Source organism: Polypterus senegalus, chromosome 12 (genome assembly GCF_016835505.1).
Source record: "Polypterus senegalus isolate Bchr_013 chromosome 12, ASM1683550v1, whole genome shotgun sequence".
In the NCBI taxonomy this organism is placed as follows: Eukaryota; Metazoa; Chordata; class Cladistia; order Polypteriformes; family Polypteridae; genus Polypterus; species Polypterus senegalus.
This window is the reverse complement of record NC_053165.1, coordinates 75,015,277-75,034,781: the sequence shown is the minus strand read 5'-3', so window position 1 is coordinate 75,034,781 and position 19,505 is coordinate 75,015,277. Positions and strand designations below refer to the sequence as shown.

The 19,505-nt window shown below is 50.6% G+C and overlaps 1 protein-coding gene across 6 annotated transcripts in view; it reads left to right on the top strand.

Moving 5' to 3' along the window:
- The window catches only part of LOC120541053 (mediator of RNA polymerase II transcription subunit 13-like), a 154,315-nt gene that overhangs the window by 117,052 nt on the left and 17,758 nt on the right, over positions 1–19,505 (top strand). For all 6 annotated transcript variants that reach the window (XM_039772323.1, XM_039772320.1, XM_039772319.1 and 3 more), the window contains exons 14-20: positions 1,175–1,268; positions 2,337–2,551; positions 4,937–5,145; positions 8,746–9,668; positions 12,220–12,399; positions 13,494–13,717; positions 15,669–15,864. In XM_039772323.1, coding sequence (XP_039628257.1) covers positions 1,175–1,268; positions 2,337–2,551; positions 4,937–5,145; positions 8,746–9,668; positions 12,220–12,399; positions 13,494–13,717; positions 15,669–15,864 — 2,041 coding nt within the window. The remainder of the gene's footprint in view (positions 1–1,174; positions 1,269–2,336; positions 2,552–4,936; positions 5,146–8,745; positions 9,669–12,219; positions 12,400–13,493; positions 13,718–15,668; positions 15,865–19,505) is intronic.

Below are 19,505 nucleotides of genomic sequence, written 5' to 3'. Positions count from 1 at the left end.
GGAGTGGTGCCTGCTTATGACGTCCCTCCTGCTTTAGCGCTAAAATATCACTGTAGGCAGATTGTGCCGGCTTCAGACCCGTGAAACGATACCACCAGGAAAAATAATAATAAACTGAAGAAGAGGCTGTTGGTGCCATTTTGAAATCGCCACGTGTGTTTTCGGAGCACTCGCCGTTTAACGAAGTGACGTGACTTGAAGTACAGCAGATGTTCTAAGGAGAGGGAGGCTGCACCAGGACCCGGAGATTGTGGCCCAGTTCTACTTGTTGTTTTGTTTGTTTGGTTCTTGGGCGCGTGAGACATCCCTTCCTGGAGTTACTGTCCCAGTTAAAGTTAAAATCGCTGTCGCCTTGTCTTGTCACACTGGTGACGTCACGGGGAACTAAACGGTGTCAATATGGCAGTAGCGTCTTTCTCCTCCCACCTTTCTCAGCTGGTAGTTCCTGAGGGTAGGACTTGTGTCCTGAAGTTGCCTTGCTGGTTCCTCCATCTTGTTTCGGCTCTCCCAGTATCCTAACCCTTGGCTTGCTTTGACCTCAGCATCCTCTCGTGGTTTCCTCGGGCACTTTGCTTATCCTTAGTGACATCTCGGCCATGCATGTGACATGTCGGCCTGGTGATGGCCTCTACATCCACCCTGCGCTCCTTTTGTTACTTGACCTCTTTCTTTTATGTTCTGGTTCCACATTTGCTAAGACCCTTGACGCTGTTACCAGTAATTAGTTTTGTAATCTCCTTGTGGACTCGACTATCGAATGGAAATTCTCAGATGGAAGGGCAGACCCTTATAACCCCCGGCCCAGACGTAACTCACGTGATAATGAAATCAAAGTGAACTCCCTCAGTGGCCAACGTGGAAAAAAAGTCTGTAAAAGACAGGAGAGGGTGGGCTGTGAGCCTTGAGAATTCAGACTCGTCAGGGCGGTGGTCTTTATACGAGGGGCTGTAAGAGCAGTCTGTGCTGAAATTAGTGCGAGCAGAGGTCACGTGCTAGAGGGGGCGGTGGGCTTATTTGGTAGCACAGGGCAGTGAGCAGCCCCTCCATACGCTCCGCGTCACTTCCTCCCTCCTGGTTTTGACCCCTTTAACAGAGCTATGAATTATTATTGGCTGTCTGAATCCAACCCCTCATCTTCCTCTTCTTCTTCACGCTCACTCTGTCTCATTTCCAGGCAACATCTTCTACGCAGCGATTGTCCAAGCCCCCGCCAGCAGAGGATCGCCCCCTCGGGAAGGACGTGAAGGCGGCAGTACCATATCCACCAAGTAAGACATCGGCCTTGGGATGGTGGGCTTGCTGTGGTTTGGGGCGAGTTTAGCACTGCTTATTACTGAGAGCGTTTTGGCCATCATGGTGGTCCAGGTCCCTGCCAAGAGGGGTCTTCAGTGCGGAAGGTGACAGTGCGGTGACTGCTGGTTCTCAATGCCATTTTCTCTTGTATTTGTTGTCCTTCTTATTGCCACAATTGGGGACCTCTTTTGATTTTTTGTACTTTTTTGATGAGTCCATTTTGTTTTTTCTTCCGCTCCACAAATTCATTGTCATTTATGTTGTTATTTTTCAATGCCATTTTGTTTGATTTTGGACCATTTTCTGCACTTGCCTTCCATTGTGATCTTTCCCAGAGGGCAGTGGGGTTGTAGTGTCACCATATGACGGTCGGCACACGCGGACCTCTAAGTGTCCGAGATTAGAATAAGAACACTGTGGCAGCAGACCTCTTGTTGTTCATGTCCAAGCTATTTGAACTTCCTTTGGTCTCTTTGAACTTCACGGTGGTGTTTAGAATTTTGGCAGCTGCCATTTTGTCGACTCCGCCGAGCCGTTTCATCATCTTGTCGTCTGTCTCTTTGGATTTGTGATTCTGTCATGCTGTGTGGGTTCACTTTGCATGACCCGCCTTGGACTCCTAATGCTAACAGAAGACATTTAGATTTTTTGCCGGGGTCCGAACCCCCAGCCGGTGGCCATGGTGGACCAGCACATGCAGGAAGTGCTCTTGCTGCTTAGTGGCAAATTATTATCGCAGGCGAACTATGTTGTCATGCACACTGGCAACTTCAAACAGGAGAACCATGTGGACACCTTTGGCTTTCGTTAAGTGTAATACCGTGTTTTTAGCAGGTTCGTACCGTGACGTCAATCTCCGTAACCCTTTAAAGACTGGACACGACTTGAGGAACAGCAGATGGATGCTCACAGCTAGCAAAGACATCCAGGGCCAGCCTTGAATGCGCCTCTTGATTGCGTCCACAGAGACACGGGGCAGGGGGGTCCCGTCTGTCATGGATGCTTTCAGCAGCTCAGATGTTTGTCTTTTTCCTTTCGTTTAGCAGTGGCAGATCTTCAGAGGATGTTCCCCACGCCGCCCTCTCTGGAACAGCATCCTGCCTTCTCCCCCGTCATGACCTACCGCGACGTCCTCAACTCGGAGCCGCCTAGCAGCCTGACGGCTGTAGATAACACCATCGCTTCTGGCATCCACCTGTCTGAGTTCAAAATGGAAGTCGAGGAGGGGCTGGCCAGTCCAAAGCCCGAGGAGATCAAGGTGAGGGTCTTTACTGCTCCGTTTAGGACTGAGGGGGCTGTCGAGGCTACGCTGGGCGTGCATGTGACCGAGGTGTCCACAAGTGACAAACGCCTGAGTTCTTCACACTGTGGCCCTTGTGTACGGAATGAGAATGGAATTCTCCAAATTAGTGGACCAAAATGAGCAAAGCAGCCCCTCGTAGCCACGAGACGTTCATCCTTCTGCTTAGCCTCTACGTGTGAAGTGTCCATCTTTGGATAAAAGGAAAGCTCTGAGGTTTGTCTTACAAATTAAAGAAAAGTAGGTAGAAACAGCAAACTCTGTCAATGTGAGATCGGTGGGCCATTCGTTAGTCTGCCCATTACCTGGTCTCTGCCATTCAGGTTGAACACAAAGATGGCTCTCATGCCGGCTTGCATTTGCTTGTGAAGGTTCACATACACTATGGCATGGCTTTGTTTAGCGCAAGTGTTTCCATTCCTCATCTTTTACAGGTTAATTGAACTTGAAAATATCTTTTATTATTGTTTGGCCAAGCTTTAGGAGCGCATTGATAGAGGTAGGTACACCTGGTCTGCAATGGTACACGTCAAATTCATTTGACATCAGCAGAACATTGTCCAAAGTGTCACACTCTTTGAAGGCACTGCTTTTGTCTTCTTCTCACAGTGCATTTCTTTCCCAAGTAAATGACACACAAGTACATACCTGGTTGTCCACCTAATACAACAGAACACAGGAATCAATGGACCAGGCCACCTCCTACCACTGATCCAAGGCCCAGGGGTTAGCATGGGCACACAGACTGGCCTGCGGGTACACTGCCACACGTAGCAGGATTCCATACACCGTGTGCTGTGACACTTTACTCCCATACCCATCATTAAAACATTCGGCAGTTTGGGTCTGCGAACTCTTGCAACGATGAGTCTGGGCTGCCTAATACCCTGTTGGCAGTCTGTGCTTAATGTCCTCCTCACACCCCTGAGGGCTGACTCTGAGCACCCCACAAGCCTTGCCATGACCCCGTCATCTGGCCGTAGTGACTTACGTATCATATCGACTACGAATACCTAAAGGCAGCTTACCCTCTAATAACGTCCCTTATGTTGACATGCGCCATTGTTATGAAAAAGTCTGCGTCGTTCACTTCAGATTATGGAAATTCGCAGAATGATTTGGCTCATCAGTGTGTGTTCTGTGTATATCTGTGTGTGAGCCTCTGTGTTTGTACTGTAATATACATGCACACACCTAGAAATATATCTACACGCACACATATATATATAAATATATCTATACACACATAAATATATATATATATAATGTACATCCATCCATCCATCATCCAACCCGCTATATCCTAACTACAGGGTCATGGGAGTCTGCTGGAGCCAATGTCAGCCAACACAGGGCGCAGAGCAGGAAACAAACCTCAGACAGGGCGCCAGCCCACTGCAGAATATACATACACACACATATATATAAATATATCTATATACACACAAACACACATAAATATATATATATATACAGTATATATAACACACACACACATATGCAGTATATATACTATATATATATATATATATATATATATATATATATATATATATATATATATATATATATATATACAGTATATGCACTATACACCCTAAACCAGCACATAATGTTAAGTGGGCTTATTTAGAAAGAAAGCTCACCAGATAATGTAACCCCCCCTCACGTTAGGAGCCACTTAGCCCACATGACCCACAGACTGCATTAAAGACGACATCTTAAGTTCCTTTTGAAAGTTGCATCAGTGTGCCCACATGGCGTTGCGGTCTCCCCGACTCGGCCCCAGCTGTACACACTACGCCCTCCGTCCCGTCTCCTTCTAGTCCCCTCCAGGCAAGTCTTGTCCTTCTCCATTCTTTCTAGACTCTGTCTAGCTGGTCGAGGCACAGGGGCTCCATTGCACTGAGACGGTCTTTCTTTCATGTATTTCGTTTTGTCACCACTCAGAGCGCTCAGTATGGTAGCTGGGAGGCACTTGTAGGTCAGCTGGAATCTCCACAGGACAGGAGAGCTTCTTCCTCCCAGCAGCTCCTTCTAGTGGCATGCAAGGTCCTCAACAAGACCGTCCGTTGGAATTTGGGTGCTGCCCCTCAGAGTTGCAGTCCTCCATTTGTGGGGACAGTACCATCAGCTGTCCATGGTGGGGTGTTTCTTCAGTGTCTCCAATGTCAAAGGACTGTAACGCTGCTCTTAGTTACTCCTGCCCTGATGTCTGTCTCCATATTGACGGCAGTAGTACAGCAGAAAGCCCCCCACCTGGACGATGTGAATATTTCTGGCTTTGTAGTGACCAGCAGCTCTTTGAAGTTTGACTTTGTTCTTTGTTTTCTTCAACTGCAGGACTTTTCCTTTGTTTTTCAACCACTCCCATTGCAGCCAGTGGTGGGTTCTTCCATGTTTGCCCCTTTAAGGACCCTGCCCAGCCAATGTCTGCCCCCAATCAAGTTGCCAGAGTCCTGCTTCTACCGTCCATCCTGGTCTGTGCCGCCCAAGATGGAGCAGCTTCCACCCCTGCCACAACATGCTTCCTTCACGAGAGATGGATACGTGTAAGTAGGACGCCTTTGTGTGCTCTTGTCAGATGTCATGGGGGTCTTCTGGCTCATCAGACTGTTTAAGAGGAAGATCTCGGGGTGAACTTCACGCACGTGGAATGACGTGACTTGAACAGTTATGACTTTTTTAAGCAAGGTGACCAGAGGGTGTGGCCCTTGTCAAGTAAGGTGACACTCCTCAGCCTCCCAGGTAAGGCACAGGTGACGGGGAGCTGCAGGGAAGAGCCCAGCCGATGGACAAAGTGCTTGAGCATGTCAGGGCCCCTCCTATGTGAGGGAGAGGGGTTTGTACCAACTTGTGGTGGCACTCCGCCTCATATTTAGGGGTACCGAATGGAACAGGCCTGTGAGTGACATTAGTGATTCTCTCCATACTCCTGTCTCCTTTCACACTGAGCCTGCCTTTGTGACATCCGTTAGTGACTTTGGGTGCTAAGACTAACAGAAGGGAGCGACGGTGACAAAGGGTGGTGGTGTAAATGAGTGCTTCAAGGGGATAGTCGTTAAAGTCGACACACTGAAGGCACAGTTCCCACAGTGCTGTGCTCCATTGACGCCTCCCGCTTCTGTGTCGCCGGCCTCACCATCCACATCCACACGCCTCGGGTCTTTGTCATGATTTATTTTTACAGGCCGCCATTTGCAGTGAGGTCTCTAAATTTGACACACGGAAGTGCCTTCTGCGTTCTCTTCGGCCTGCTGCTGGTGTTGAACTGATGCTAAAAACCACAAATTAGAGTCTTCTCTGAGGCGACTGGCTGCCTGTCCCCATTGTGCTGTACATCTAATTGTGTGGTGGTCCGGCGTGCACATCCGCTACATTTGTACCAGGGAGCCCGCGGGTGGCACTTTCCCCGCCAAGGATTTTAATCGAGTGACTGCACCAGCGCTTAATTAGGGAGGCGCAGTTTTGGAACTTGGCGCAGGTATGCAGAGTTGCTACCCATGGTGGGTTTAGTTGGTGGAATTTTATTTAGTGGCCGCACCTGCACCTTATTCTACCCCGCTGGTGTTTGATGCGCTCGGGTCAGTTACCCTTCCTGTGTCCTCTGGTCTGACGGTGCCCCGTGGTGGACTTTGTGAGCCCTCCAAGGGGTCCTGTCTTGACCGAACCCTGCAGGTACCTGGCATTCCCGTTCATTGCCTGGCACAAAAGGGGGGTGGGACATGTTCCACTTGCTGCCTGCCCCCCGTGATGCCATGCTGTGTCTCCTGTGATCTGAATTGTTGAGGGGGCTCCATCACTTAAGGGTGACTTCAGTCTTCTCTCCCAGCGCTAAAAAGCCAAGTGACGGCACGTGACTCGCCACTGAGTGATGTGTGACGAGAGTCAGTTAGGCATGTCGGCTTCCGCCACACACAGGGGCATACATTCCAGCGTTGAACAAGGGGGTTGGGTTTGCCACGTTCCCAGGGAATATTCCGGTTGTGACAGAAGAAGGTGGAAGCAGCAGGCGGCCACACTGGCCCATTGTTTGCTAAATCTTAAACGCGCTGTCGAAAATCCACCCTGGCATCTGTTTGTCTGCAGCGTGCGGTTTTCTCTTTTGGCAGGGAGTGCTGATTATGCAATTTTCCATGTTATGGTTCTTCTGCTGCTATCCCAGTTCTGTTACTATGGCAACCAGCATGTGGTTTTCATCTGATCGCAGGCGGGTCACTGTGCTATTTCTAGTGTTTCCAACAAGTCCATGACTTACATGTTTGTTCCCCTCGCTTTTCCTTCAGTGGGCTCATTCTTTCATACGACAGAGCTGTTTTTGTGCTCTCCGGGCAGGCAGGCAGGCGGGCAGGCGGGCGCGAAGATGGCAGCATTTGGCTTCATTGTGTCGTCAACTTCTCATACAGATTAGGAAAATGTGAGCCTTGAGAGTGAGTGGCCCGAGGCTTGTGTCTCCCTGTTGGGGCGAGGGCGATGCCAGGGGGTGACGAGGCACTACACATCCAGGGCCACCTTCACAATTATTGCACTTGCCCCCCCAAAAGCGATCCGGAGTGACCTGCGCTCATGTTCCCGCCGTGCCGCGGTGATTCACGCCTCTGCCCTTTGTTTTGGTTCATTGCTTGCTGAGTCATTTTTTCTGACCTTGGCAGTCTCGTTCCCAGAGAGCCCTGCATTCTTTGTGGAGCCGTTGTAAAGTTTACCAGTCTGCGTTCCTGCGCCCGTCAAGGAGCGTCCCACTGCCAGAGATCCTCTGTGGCGCTGTGTGCTGGCAAGACGATGAAGTCAGTTGAAGCCGAAACGTAAGACTGAAAGTACGTGTCATGCCCCCCCGCAGTACAGACCGGGAATTTGGGGTGTATTGAGACCCCCCCCACTATCTGCACATTGTGTTGTAGGTTTGTACCCATCATGACAAAGTGATCACCAACGTCTCCTCCATAGACGGCATTCGGACCCTCTGCTGGTGCCCCTTGAGAACCTGACTGGGGGCCACCAACTCAACTGGACACACTGCAGGTCAGGACCACCACCGACAGTAACTCTCTGTAGACCTCCATGATCAAAGGGTGGTGGGCCACAGATCAGGGCCAGGGGGATCAAACCATTTGTAAAGCTTTCAGTGCTCCGAGGGGCACAGCGGGCTCAAGAACTGCCAACATCCTGCCAAAGTGAGTAACTGGTCATAGAGGGGACCAAGCACTCAGGGGTCACTCTAGCAGAGCTTCAGAAGTCCCCTGCTGAGACGGGAGACCTGGTGGAAGGGCCATCATCTCGGTGACACTCCACCAGTCAGGTGTGTACGGCAGAGCGGCACACAACAGCCCCCTTGGAGTTTGCCTGACAGCAGTTAAAGGACGCTGACCACCGAGGAAGAAGATTTTCTGATCTGATGAGACAAACATTGATCCCTTTGGACAGACCTTCAAGCACTACGTCTGGTGAAGACCAGACTCTGATCGTCACCTGCCTCATAACATCCCTGCGGTGAAGCCTGGAGGTGGCAGAATCACGTCATGGGGGCGAGGAGATCGGAAAGAACTGAGAGAAGATGACTGACTGCTGTCAAATAGAGAAACCTCCACCAGGGGCAGTGCAACCTCCTTCAGAGGAAGAATGGGCTCAACTGCCCAAATCTAGGGGGGCAAAGCTTGTGGAGACTTGACAAGAAGACTTGAAGGTGGAATTGGGCCTCCCACAGAGGACTGACTTCAGTTGGTGATTTTTAGTACCTTTGCAGACCGTTCTGGTCACATGTTTTCACTTTTGTCATTCTGGGTTATTGAGTGCAGACTGGCGGGCAGATCCATTTCAAGTGAACTCATTTCAAGGGCCGTCAGTCCTTTGTCAATGCACACTAATTTGTTGCTGGTGGTTTATGACGAATGTGTCCTGAGACTCTGAGGTGAGGCAGACTGACGTCTCAAGGTTTACTTGTGAATCATAGTACTTTCTACCTTTTTTGATCCCCACGTCAGGACTCTTTGCAGCTCGGCTTGAGCTTTGGAGATTCAGGCCACAGCCCCGAGTTTGAGTTTTGGGGGCCGGGCCCACTCTTTGAGCACCTCGGACATGCGGTACGGTTTACCCGTGTTCTTTCACAGGCTCCGCTTCCACGATATTCACTTGTCCCTCTCTTCTTTCCCTTACAGAAATGTGCCTAGTGTGGGAAGCCCCCTGGAGCAGGACTACACCCAAATGAGCACCCCTCAGACCAGCACGCCGGCAGCCGCCAACAGCACTGCCTCTGCCAGCAATGCGGGGGTCCTGCCTTCTCCCTCACCCGCCACTCCGCGCTTCTCTGTGCCCACGCCCCGCACTCCAAGAACTCCCCGTACGCCCAGGGCGGGGGGGCCGGCCAGCGGCCAGGGCTCGGTCAAGTACGACGGGACAGACCTCTGCTCTCCGGCCTCCACTCCTTCCACTAGCCGTCCTCTCAGCTCCGTCGAGCCCTCAGCCTTGCCGCCCCTGCCCGAGGCTCACAGCCTCTACGTGGTGCTCATCCTCTCGGACTCCGTGCTCAACATCTTCAAGGACCGCAATTTTGACAGCTGCTGCATCTGTGCCTGCAATATGAACGTCAAAGGAGCCGACGTGGGGCTCTACATCCCGGACTCCACGCGCGAGGACCAGTACCCCTGCATGTGTGGCTTCAGTGCCATCGTCAACCGCCGCCTTGCCCACGGCGCTGGCCTCTTCCTGGAGGACGAGCTCGATATCTTTGGCCGAGGCTCCGAGGTGGGCCAGGCAGCAGAGAGAAGGCTGGCGCTGTGCCGACGGACGTCCCCCGAGCCCCCTACGCCGCTGCTCATTCTGCTGCAGGAGCAGTGCTCCCGGCCTCTCTATTCCCTGAGCTCTCTGGACCAGTCGGCCGCCTGCTCCTGTCCCGGCCGACAGGGGGCGCTGGCCCAGAGCTGGGCGGCAGACAAGCTGTGGGCAGACAGCAGCGACTTGTGTGAGGAGTGCTTCAATGCCCTCGAGCAGGGCCAGCAGTATGTGGACAATCCAGCCGGGGGGAAAGTGAATCGAGTGCTTGTGAGGAGCAGCGGCCTTCATCCCTGGTCACACACAAGCGGTGAGTTGAGAGGGGGATGGGGGGGCGGGGGGCTTCTCATGTGGGATGCTGGCACGATGGTTAATCTGTATGAGCGTAAAGACGCGGCTCCAGGGTCGGCCAGTGTGCCCGAGGCTGGCAGAGCAGACAGATGGGGGTCAGTTCCGTTTGAAGCCCACTTAATAAGCAGACGTGTCACGGTAAACTCTCCATGGCGAATGTCTCGCTCTCATCGGAGCCCCAGAATTGAACAGTCGGACGGTTCTGGTGGACGCCCTACAGTGCGGAGTGGTGAAGCGCTTCTGAAGCTCCACTGCTCACTCCTTCACTCGCTCGCTCGCATCCGCCAAGCAAACACCGGCGCCGTTAATCTGCTTGAACTGCACAGCACTCTGGGTAATTAATACACAGGGGGAGTCAAACTTGTGTTAACATTTGAAACAATTTATTCACAAAACATTCCTCGTCTCTCTATCACAATAAAGAAATCCTGGGAGGAGACGAGACTTTGTGCTAAGAGATTTAGCCACGGAAATAAAAGACAAAGAGTAGAGGACCAAGTAGAATGTCGTAAAGAATTCAAAAATGTTGGCGCCATACACATGAAGAGCAGCTTAGAGATAATGGAAGTACGAAAATTCAAAAATCTCAAGAAAATGATAGTAAAGATCACATTCGCGCAAACAAACAGAAATTATTACTCGGTGAAATAACGGAACAGCGAAAAGAGATCAAACATATGGCCTTAAATGATATGGCAGAAGTATGCAGATATTGTTTGGCTATAAACTTTTAGTCAGAGAGACTTGTTGATCGTGCACTTCGTATTGCCGTCAGGGAAGAGTAGAGGCATATCCACGAGAATTCAAAGATTTGTTGTTTGGTGAAAGTGAAATCCACAGAGCGGCAGAGACGTGATAGGCCGGTGGGGTTGGTGAGAGAAGCCCCCTAGTATGTACGAGATGATTTACAGGACTGTCGCCACCTGTTTGCCATCATGTTCACCATCTGGGGCACATAACCCGTGTACACATAGCAGTAATTTTGACTTGCCCTGTCCTTAAAGGGTCGGTTCACTTATCGCACAGCCATTTAATCTCAGAGAACTCCACTCGGAGACAATTGTCTGCTTTCTACATTACTTCTTAATGGCCGAGAATAAACTTTTAATCGCCTGCTTTCCCAGAATTCCCGATACAGCGGATGTCAGTGGGCACCAGCGGTAAACATCCGTGTGTCAGGCGTCCAGTCGTGCTTTGGCAAACGTCTTGTTAGGTCGAGCACTTCATTCCAGAACATTCGCTCGTGTGCTTCAGAAGCTCTCCTCATTTAGATCAGTGCCCACCTGACCGCCTGCTCGGGGTTCCACTTGCTCTTCTCCGACTGGTGCAACCCAGCGGTCCTAAAGTGAAACACGACCAGACTCTTCATATGAACAATCACAGACTCTACGCCCGCCTGTCGTCCACAAACAGAAGATTTGGGTCGGGATGTTGAACACATATGGACCTTGTCCTGTGGCGGGGGGGTGGTGTGCCTTAATTACTGTCGTTTCTCTGCCCACCAGCTAAGTGCTCACCAAGTGGCTGCCACCTGCAAGTTTGGGAGTCTCCAGAACCCAGTGGTCTGCGAGCGCCCATGTGACTAACGGACAGACGTTAGCACTGCACGCTCTCTTCCTGACCACACCCTTGATGTCACGTGATGTGCCACGGCAGCCAATGAATGAGCAGTTACTGGGCAGGCTGGCCTAAAAATGAGGACGAGAATCATCTGTAAATGTTTTATTTATTTATTGTTATTTTTCATCGTATTTTACCAAACCCCCACGTGTTTGGGACACTGTGAGGATACAATTGGACCCCTGACAGGTGGACGCCAGTAATCTTCACTGTTGTTCAGCATTTGTCCCCGTTTATACCCGCTAAATCTTTGTCTTATTTCCGCTTGCCAGACACACGTGAGCGTAGCAATTTTTTTTTACACCCTGGAAACGAGAGGAGAAGCCATGAATTCAAAGAACGATCGGATTTCTTTAAGGTCCAGAGAGTCGCACTTTCCCTTTCCGTTTGCTTCCACACATTTGTACGTTTTATGTTTCACTTTTGAGTCTCTCGTCAAGTTCTCCCTTATTTTCGTGTCCTGCACACCCAAAGGCGAATTTCAGCCGATCTTCTGCTCTCCTCCCCATGCCTTTCACTGCTAGCTTTGAGAACTTGGAGTGAAGTCGCCTCAGATCAACCGTCTCAAATGGGCGCAGGTGAGAGCGCCATGCCCCACTGGTAACAGACTGGGTAACACGAGCCATCGAGCCCCCTGAGACATCCACATGTGGACGTGCATCAGTCACAGGGACTTTCTATTAACAGGAGGACTTGTCAAAGTGTCACCCCATTGTTGGGCCTCTCCAGCCTCTCTAACTCTTCTGACAAGCGAACCTGGGCCCAAAGCCCACTTTGACAGATCCTCGCAGAACATGGCCAACTGCCCAGTATAGCTCAAGCCGTTTGTGTGTGACACGTGTGTCACTTTGGACGCTAACGTATTTTGTGCTTCTCTTTGTGTCTGGCAGTATTGGACATCAGTATGCTGTCCTCTCAGGACGTCGTCCACATGCTTCTGTCCCTTCAACCATTCCTCCAAGATGCCATCCAGAAGAAACGCACTGGCCGGACATGGGAGAACATTCAGCATGTGCAGGGCCCTCTGACCTGGCAGCAGTTCCACAAGATGGCTGGGCGAGGCTCTTATGGTAAGGAGGTGTGCGTGTGAATGATACATAAGGTGCAGGCATGAGTGGCATGGGTCTTGTTGCCCTGCTTGAGTGACATAGGTGAATCACCTAGCATGAGTGGCACAAATCAGTAATCCTGCATGAGTGGTGCAGGTCCTTCACCCAGCAAGAGGGGCGCAGGTGCTTCGACCAGTATGAGTGGCGCAGGTTAGTCACCCTGCATGAGTGGCGCAGGTGCTTCACCCAGCAAGTGGGGCGCAGGTGCTTCGGCCAGTATGAGTGGCGCAGGTCCATCACCCTGCATGAGTGGCACAGGTCAGTCACCCGGCTGTAAAACTATCGAGCACCAACAGGCCTAAGTCGTGTTCACATTTAAATGGGGCGCATGCAGACACAGCTGTGCCTTGACAGTTGGCGCACTGCAGCGGTGCCCTCTAGTGGCCAAAGCAGAGGGCTGCTGGTTTATTCCCCAGCATGGACTGCTTGTGTGCGGCCTGTCGGTTGTTTTTGATTTTCACAATAAGTGAATAAGAACGACTCATGTCAGACGTGTACGGTTGTCGGCCCAGTGCTGCCACTGATGTTGAGTTTTAGTTCAGGGGTCTCCTCAGAGACCCCCAGGGTTCTTAGCCAAGCCAGGACTTGATGGTTAGTGTCTTAATAATAATAATAATAATAATAACAAATTTTATTTATTGGGTACCTATCTAAATACCCAAAGTCACCTTACAAAGAACAGATAAAAATAAACTGAACATCAATGCAGCAAGAGACTTGGGACAAACTCCATGACAAGCAATGCCATCGTCACATGTGCGGTGCCAGTTTCAAGAGGTCTACGCTTTAAGAGGAGATTGAATCTTTACTGTTGAGTCTGAACATGGAGAGAGCTCCATAGAACAAAGCTGAATGTGTGGCACAGAGGGTACAGACCCAGATTAGGGTCTGAGAGTCCGGGAGGGGGGTCCAAGTCTGTGTGTAATACCGAGGATAGGGGGCAGCACGACTGCGGAGAGCCTGAGGTATTTGATAATCGTGTGCACTAGTAAATGGTCTTGAGATGTTTTCAACCTGGTGGTCCGCCGTCTCACCCCCTGCCTTCTCTCTTACAGGTTCAGACGAGTCCCCTGAGCCCCTGCCTATCCCCACCTTGCTAGTGGGCTATGACCGAGACTTCCTGACGCTGTCTCCACTGGCGCTGCCCTTTTGGGAGAAGCTTCTTCTGGAGCCATATGGAGGTCAGCGAGATGCGGCTTTCCTAGTCGTTTGTCCGGACAACGATGCCCTGATCGATGGTGCCAATAATTTCTTCCGGGACCTCAGCGCGGTGTACGAGGTAAAGTTTGACCCCAGGAGGGTGAGCCGCACATCACCTGAAGGCTGTCCCTCAGCCTCGTGTCCGTCTGTGTGTGCTGCTTCTCTTTACATGTCACACGTCCTCAGAGCGTCGGGGTCAGACGTCAAGTACCCTCGTTCAGGCGAGCGACTGCTGTACCAGACATTCGAGGGGTCTGCATCATTTGAAAAGAACCTGCCGGTTTGACCTTCGACTGGCTGATAGCTTCGTAGACCCAGTGACTCATCCCGGCCCGCTTTGCATTTCCTGTCCAACTTGTCTGTTTGTTGCTAATTCCCAGAATGCCTTATCTGAAGGGGGGGGTCGGTCTCCTATATTGGAATGCGCTTCTTGTTCATTTCCGAGGGTCTTCTCAAACTTGCCTTGCCGGGGTCCATTTGTAATGCTCTTGCTGGCCTCCCCCTGCATTTCTTCCAGCACCGCTCATCATTTTTTATGGTATGGGGACCAGAATCGCCCATTGCATCTTTTGGGGTGTTGGTTTTGTTATTGTACGTTTTTTATTGAGTCAAAAAAAATGCCACGCAACACAGAAGTCTGTTAAAAAGAAACAAAAAGCACAACGTGGCGCCCATCCTACCCCATTAGACCCCTAGGTGCAGAGGCCATACAAACAGGGCACCCATATGAAAGGCCAGAAGAGCATCAAGCAGACCGCTAAATGAGCCCAAGTGTGGGCCCCAAGTCGGGGTCTGCAGTGTCAGCTCCGAGGTGGGCCAGCTCTCCATGGATTCCAAGGTTTACCCCATTCATTCAAGACATGGCCAACCCAAACCTCCAAACGTCCAACAAGAGGAGCCATCAAGAGCCAAGAAGTCAGCTGGCCACAAGGGCATCAAGACAGGGCAGCTCTCATCAGTGAGGGGCTTAGGGAAAGCACTGAGAGTTTGGTTGTGAGCAGAGAGAAACCAGAAGGAGAGTCATGGGGGCAGTGCCAGAGCATGTGAACCAAGGGGAAAAAGACAAGACATCGGGAGGAATATTAAGAGGGCAGAACTTTATAGAGTAACGAATGAGCAGTGGAGGTGGCAAAAAGTTAGGGGCAAAAAGGAGCAGAAGAGGAGGTAAGGGAGCAGCAGTGCCAGGTAATGAGATGCCCTAAGATCTCTTGATTTGTATTCAACATGTTATGTGCACATAAAGAGGCACAGACACCACCCGGAATAAACGACCTGCTAGTGTGTGGGGGCAGAACTGTAGGGACCTTCAAGTCTCCCCTTGAATAGGAAGGAGTAGCCGGTTGCCCTGACGCTTGTAACGGTGACAGAGAGCAGGTGGGGCGCCTCCCTGGGCGGTTGGACAGACTTGGGTTGGACCTGGTGGGCAAGAGGAGGCTGCCCATTTTATTAAACAGACTGAAGGAGCTACTTGATCAGAACTGGCAAGGGCTCTTCCCAAAGGTCCTCGCAGTACCAGTCGTATGGGCAAAGGGCACGAGTGTACAGGGCCAAAATAAGCACACTTTAGAAAAGACCGCAAAGAACTAAAAAAGGTGCAGGGATGGCTCATCTGGCTACAGTCCCCAAAGGGGCACAGTTGGCACAGCCTGGCTGGGCTAGTCATCTGCCTGGTGGCTACGCTAGGGTGCCGCTCCCTGTTCACTGCATGGGTGCCATGAAGCCTTATTGGTAGGGGGAGGCTGTGACTGTTAAATTTGTTTAGGCGGACTGGTGCCCAGTCTGGGGTCTGGCGCTACCAGGATAATGAGCACTGGTGCCCCCCACAACCCTGATTTGCAAAACAAATTGAGAGGAGAGGTGGGTTGAAAAACTCAAAGGAATTATAAACTGAGAAATCACAGCAGCTCAGGTGAAGCCCGTCTTGACTCTCTGTCCCACCACGATGCTCCTCTCCGTTGCACCCCCACATGAACCATATGCAGTTTCTGTGTCTTACAAAAAAAGAGGCTGACTTGTGTTTTCTTTAACAGACATGCCGGCTGGGGAAACACCGCCCACTTAGCAAGATCTCACGAGATGGCATTATACGGGTGGGCAGCCTGGACTCCCAGCACCTTGCCGAGGAGCCGGAAGATGAATGGATTGCACAGCCGTGGGGCAGCGATGGAGAGGACGACAACCTGAGCAAACTGCGACTTTACGCCCACACCTGCAGAAATCAGCTGGGTGAGCTCACCGCCGCTGCCGCCGGGTCCACTGACCCTCTCCGACGGTTGCGTTATGTCCGTGTGTGTGCGGGCCAAGCACAGAGCTGTGAAAAAGTATTGGCCCCCATGCTGAGTAAATGGCGTCCGACCCCCACCCCCTATCAGAGAAGGACACACACTGCGGTTAATAAATCATTCGTCCAACCCATTATATCCTAACACAGGGTCACGAGGGCACACACACACACAAAGCACACATTGCTTTCTTTTATTCTGTGAAGAGAGTCAGCCCCATGTGAAAAAGTAACTGCCCACTGGGTTTCAGCACCTCGACAGAACGTTGGCTTGCGGGTGTCAGCTGCCCATTTCAGCACCTCTGCTGGGTCCGGGCGAGGATTTGACGAGGCCGCTCCAAAATGTCTAAGCCATTCAGTCGTAGACTTGCTTTTGGGCTTTGGCTCCTTGTCCTGCAGCATAACCCGATAGGACACTTCAGCTTCATGTCCGGGACGGATGAGCAGACATCCTCCCTCCTTAAAGGATATTCTGGTCAAATCCACAATTCCAGTTTCCTTCAACGACAACAAGATTTCCAACGCATCCCCACAGCGTCACACCAGCCCCCCATTTTACTGTTGGTCAGATGTTCTTCCTCCCGAATGAGAGACGCAGTGTCATCTGAAGATCCTACTTTTGACTGGCCTCTAATTATTCCCAAAGGCTTGGGGAGCCCCCCAGGGTTTTATTTCTTTCTGAACTGAAGTTTGCTTAGCAAAGGTTTCCACCTCGTTCCTCTCCCATTCTTCCTTCATCTCCTGCTCCTCTCTTTGAATGTTCTTCAGAGGACCCTTGGAGTCATTTTGTCAGACTCCCCACCGTTCCCAGTTTTCTCCATTTCAGACTGGTGTGCTTAGAGATGGCTTTGTCACCCCTTTCTGAATGACCCTTTTTCCTCATGCCTTTCTTTGGTGAAGGTCTTGTGTTCTTCTGGGGAGCTTGTGGTGGCAACTTGACTCTTCAGGGGAGGTTTAGATTCACCAGGGCTGGCTGTGTTCAATCAGCAGAGTCAAACAGAGGGGGGATTACCTTTTCACACAATGGTGCTTCTTCTTCTTCTTTCGGCTGCTCCTGTTAGGGGTCGCCACAGCAGATCATCTTCTTCCATATCTTTCTGTCTTCTTCATCTTGCTCTGTTACACCCGTCACCTACATGTCCTCAATCAGCACATTCATAAACCTTCTCTTACACCTTCCTCTTCTCCTCTTCCCTGGCAGATCTATCCTTAGCATCCTTCTCCCAATATACTCATCATCTCTCCTCTGCACATGTCCAAACCATCACAATCTCGCCTCTCTGACTTTGTCTCCCAAATATCCAACTTGAGCTGCCCCTCTAATGTCCTCATTTCTAATCCTGTCCATCCTCATCACACCCAATTCAAATCTTAGCATCTTTAACTCTGCCACCTCCAGCTCTGTCTCCTGTCACCGTCTCCTGCCCATATACCATAGCTGGTCTCACTACCACCCTGAAGTCCTTCCCTGTCACTCTCGCTTATATCTGTCTGTCACAAATCACTCCTGACACTCTTATCCACCCACTCCACCCTGCCTGCACTCTCTTCTTCACTTCTCTTCCACAATCCCTATTACTCTGTACTGTTGATCCCAAGTATTTAAACTCCTCCACCTTCATCAACTCTACTCCCTCATCCTCACCATTCCACTGACCTCCCTCTCCTTTACACACATGTATTCTGTCCTGGTGGTCCTACTGACCTTCATTCCTCTCCTCTCATAACTCCACCTCTCCAGGGTCTCCTCAACCTGCTCACTACTCTCACTACAGATCACAATGTCATCAGCAAACATCACAGTCCACGGGGACTCCTGTCTTATCTCGTCTGTCTACCTGTCCATCACCATTGCAAATAAGAAAGGGGCGCAGAGCCGATCCCTGATGTAATCCCACCTCCGTCACTCCTCCACAGACCTCACCACTGTCACACTCTCCTTGTACGTATCCTGTACCACTCTTATGTACTTCTCTGCCACTCCCGACTTCCTCATACAATACCACAGCTCCTCTCTTGTCACCCTGTCATTTGCTTTCTCCAGGTCCACAAAGACTCAATGCAACTCCTTCTGGTCTTCTCTAAACTTCTCCATAAATCTTCTCAGAGCAAACATTGCATCTGTGGTGATCTTTCTTGGCATGAAACCATCCTGCTTGCTCACTAATCATCACCTCACTTCTTAACCGAGTTTCCACTACTCTTTCCCATAACTTCATGCTGTGGCTCATCAATTTTATCCCCCTGTAGTTACTATAGTCATGCACATCCCCCTTATTCTTAAATATCGGCCCACCAGCCCTCCACTCCTCAGGCATCCTCTCACTTTCCAAGATTCCATTAAACAATCTGGTTAAAAACTCCACTACCATCTCTCCTAGACACCTCCATGTTTCCATAGGTATGTCATGTGGACTAACAGCCTTTCCATTTTTCATCCTCTTCATCGCTGTCCTTACTTCATCCTTACTAATCTGTTGCACTTCCTGATTCTCTATCTCCACATCATCCAACCTCTTCTCTCTCTCGTTCTCTTCATTCCTCAGCCTCTCAAAGTACTCTTTTTCCATCTGCTCCACACACTCTCCTCGCTTGTGAGTATGTTTCCATCTTTATCCTTTATCACCCTAACCTGCTGCTCATCTTTCCCAGCTCGGCCCCTCGGTAGCCCACCGATCCTTTTCTCCCTCCTTAGTGTCCAACCTCTCATACAACTCATCATACGCTTTTTCTTTAGCCTTCACCACCTCTCTCTTCACCTTGCGCCTTATCTCCTTGTACTCTTGTCTACTTTCTGCATCTCTCTGACTATCCTAGTTCTTCTTCTTCTCCATCTTCTTCCTCTGTATATTCTCCTGTATTTCCTCATTCCAACACCAGGTTTCCTTTTCCTCCTTCCTCTTTCCAGATGCCACACCAAGCACCCTTCTTGCTGTCACCCATACTACATCTGTTGTAGTTTCCCAGCCGTCTGGTGACTCTTCACTCCCACCCAGTGTCCATCTCACCTCTTCCCTAAACTCAACCTTGCAGTCTTCCTTTTTCAACTTCCACCTCTCTCTCTTCCTCTTTTTGATCTCCAGTGTCCTCCTACAGACTACCATCCTACGCTGCTTAACTACACTTTCCCCTGCCACCACTTTGCAGTCTTCAATCTCCTTCAGATTGACTCTTCTGCATAGGATGTCATCTACCTGTGGGCATCTTCCTCCACTCTTGTATGCCACCCTGTGTTCTTCCCTCTTCTTAAAATACGTATTCACCACAGCCATGTCTGTCCTTTTGGCCAAATCCACTGTGCTGGAGAACTTTTATTCCTTAAGTAGTACTTCAGAAACGGCCCTTCTGCCCTGAACGTGTACGCCTTTCTCCTCATCTAGTGTTCCATTTTGTCTAAAGATCTGAAGCCATTCCTGGGCACAAAAACACACACAGTGGGTATCGGGAAGGGGGCATGTGCTGCACTCAGGCGGTGGTCAGTTTGGTTTTAAACCAGAGAGTGCCAGTCAGGCCTGCATTTTTTGACCCCTCTTTTCTGGCTCCATCTTCCTACTGAACTTTTGATTGTTGAAGTTCTTTAACTTTC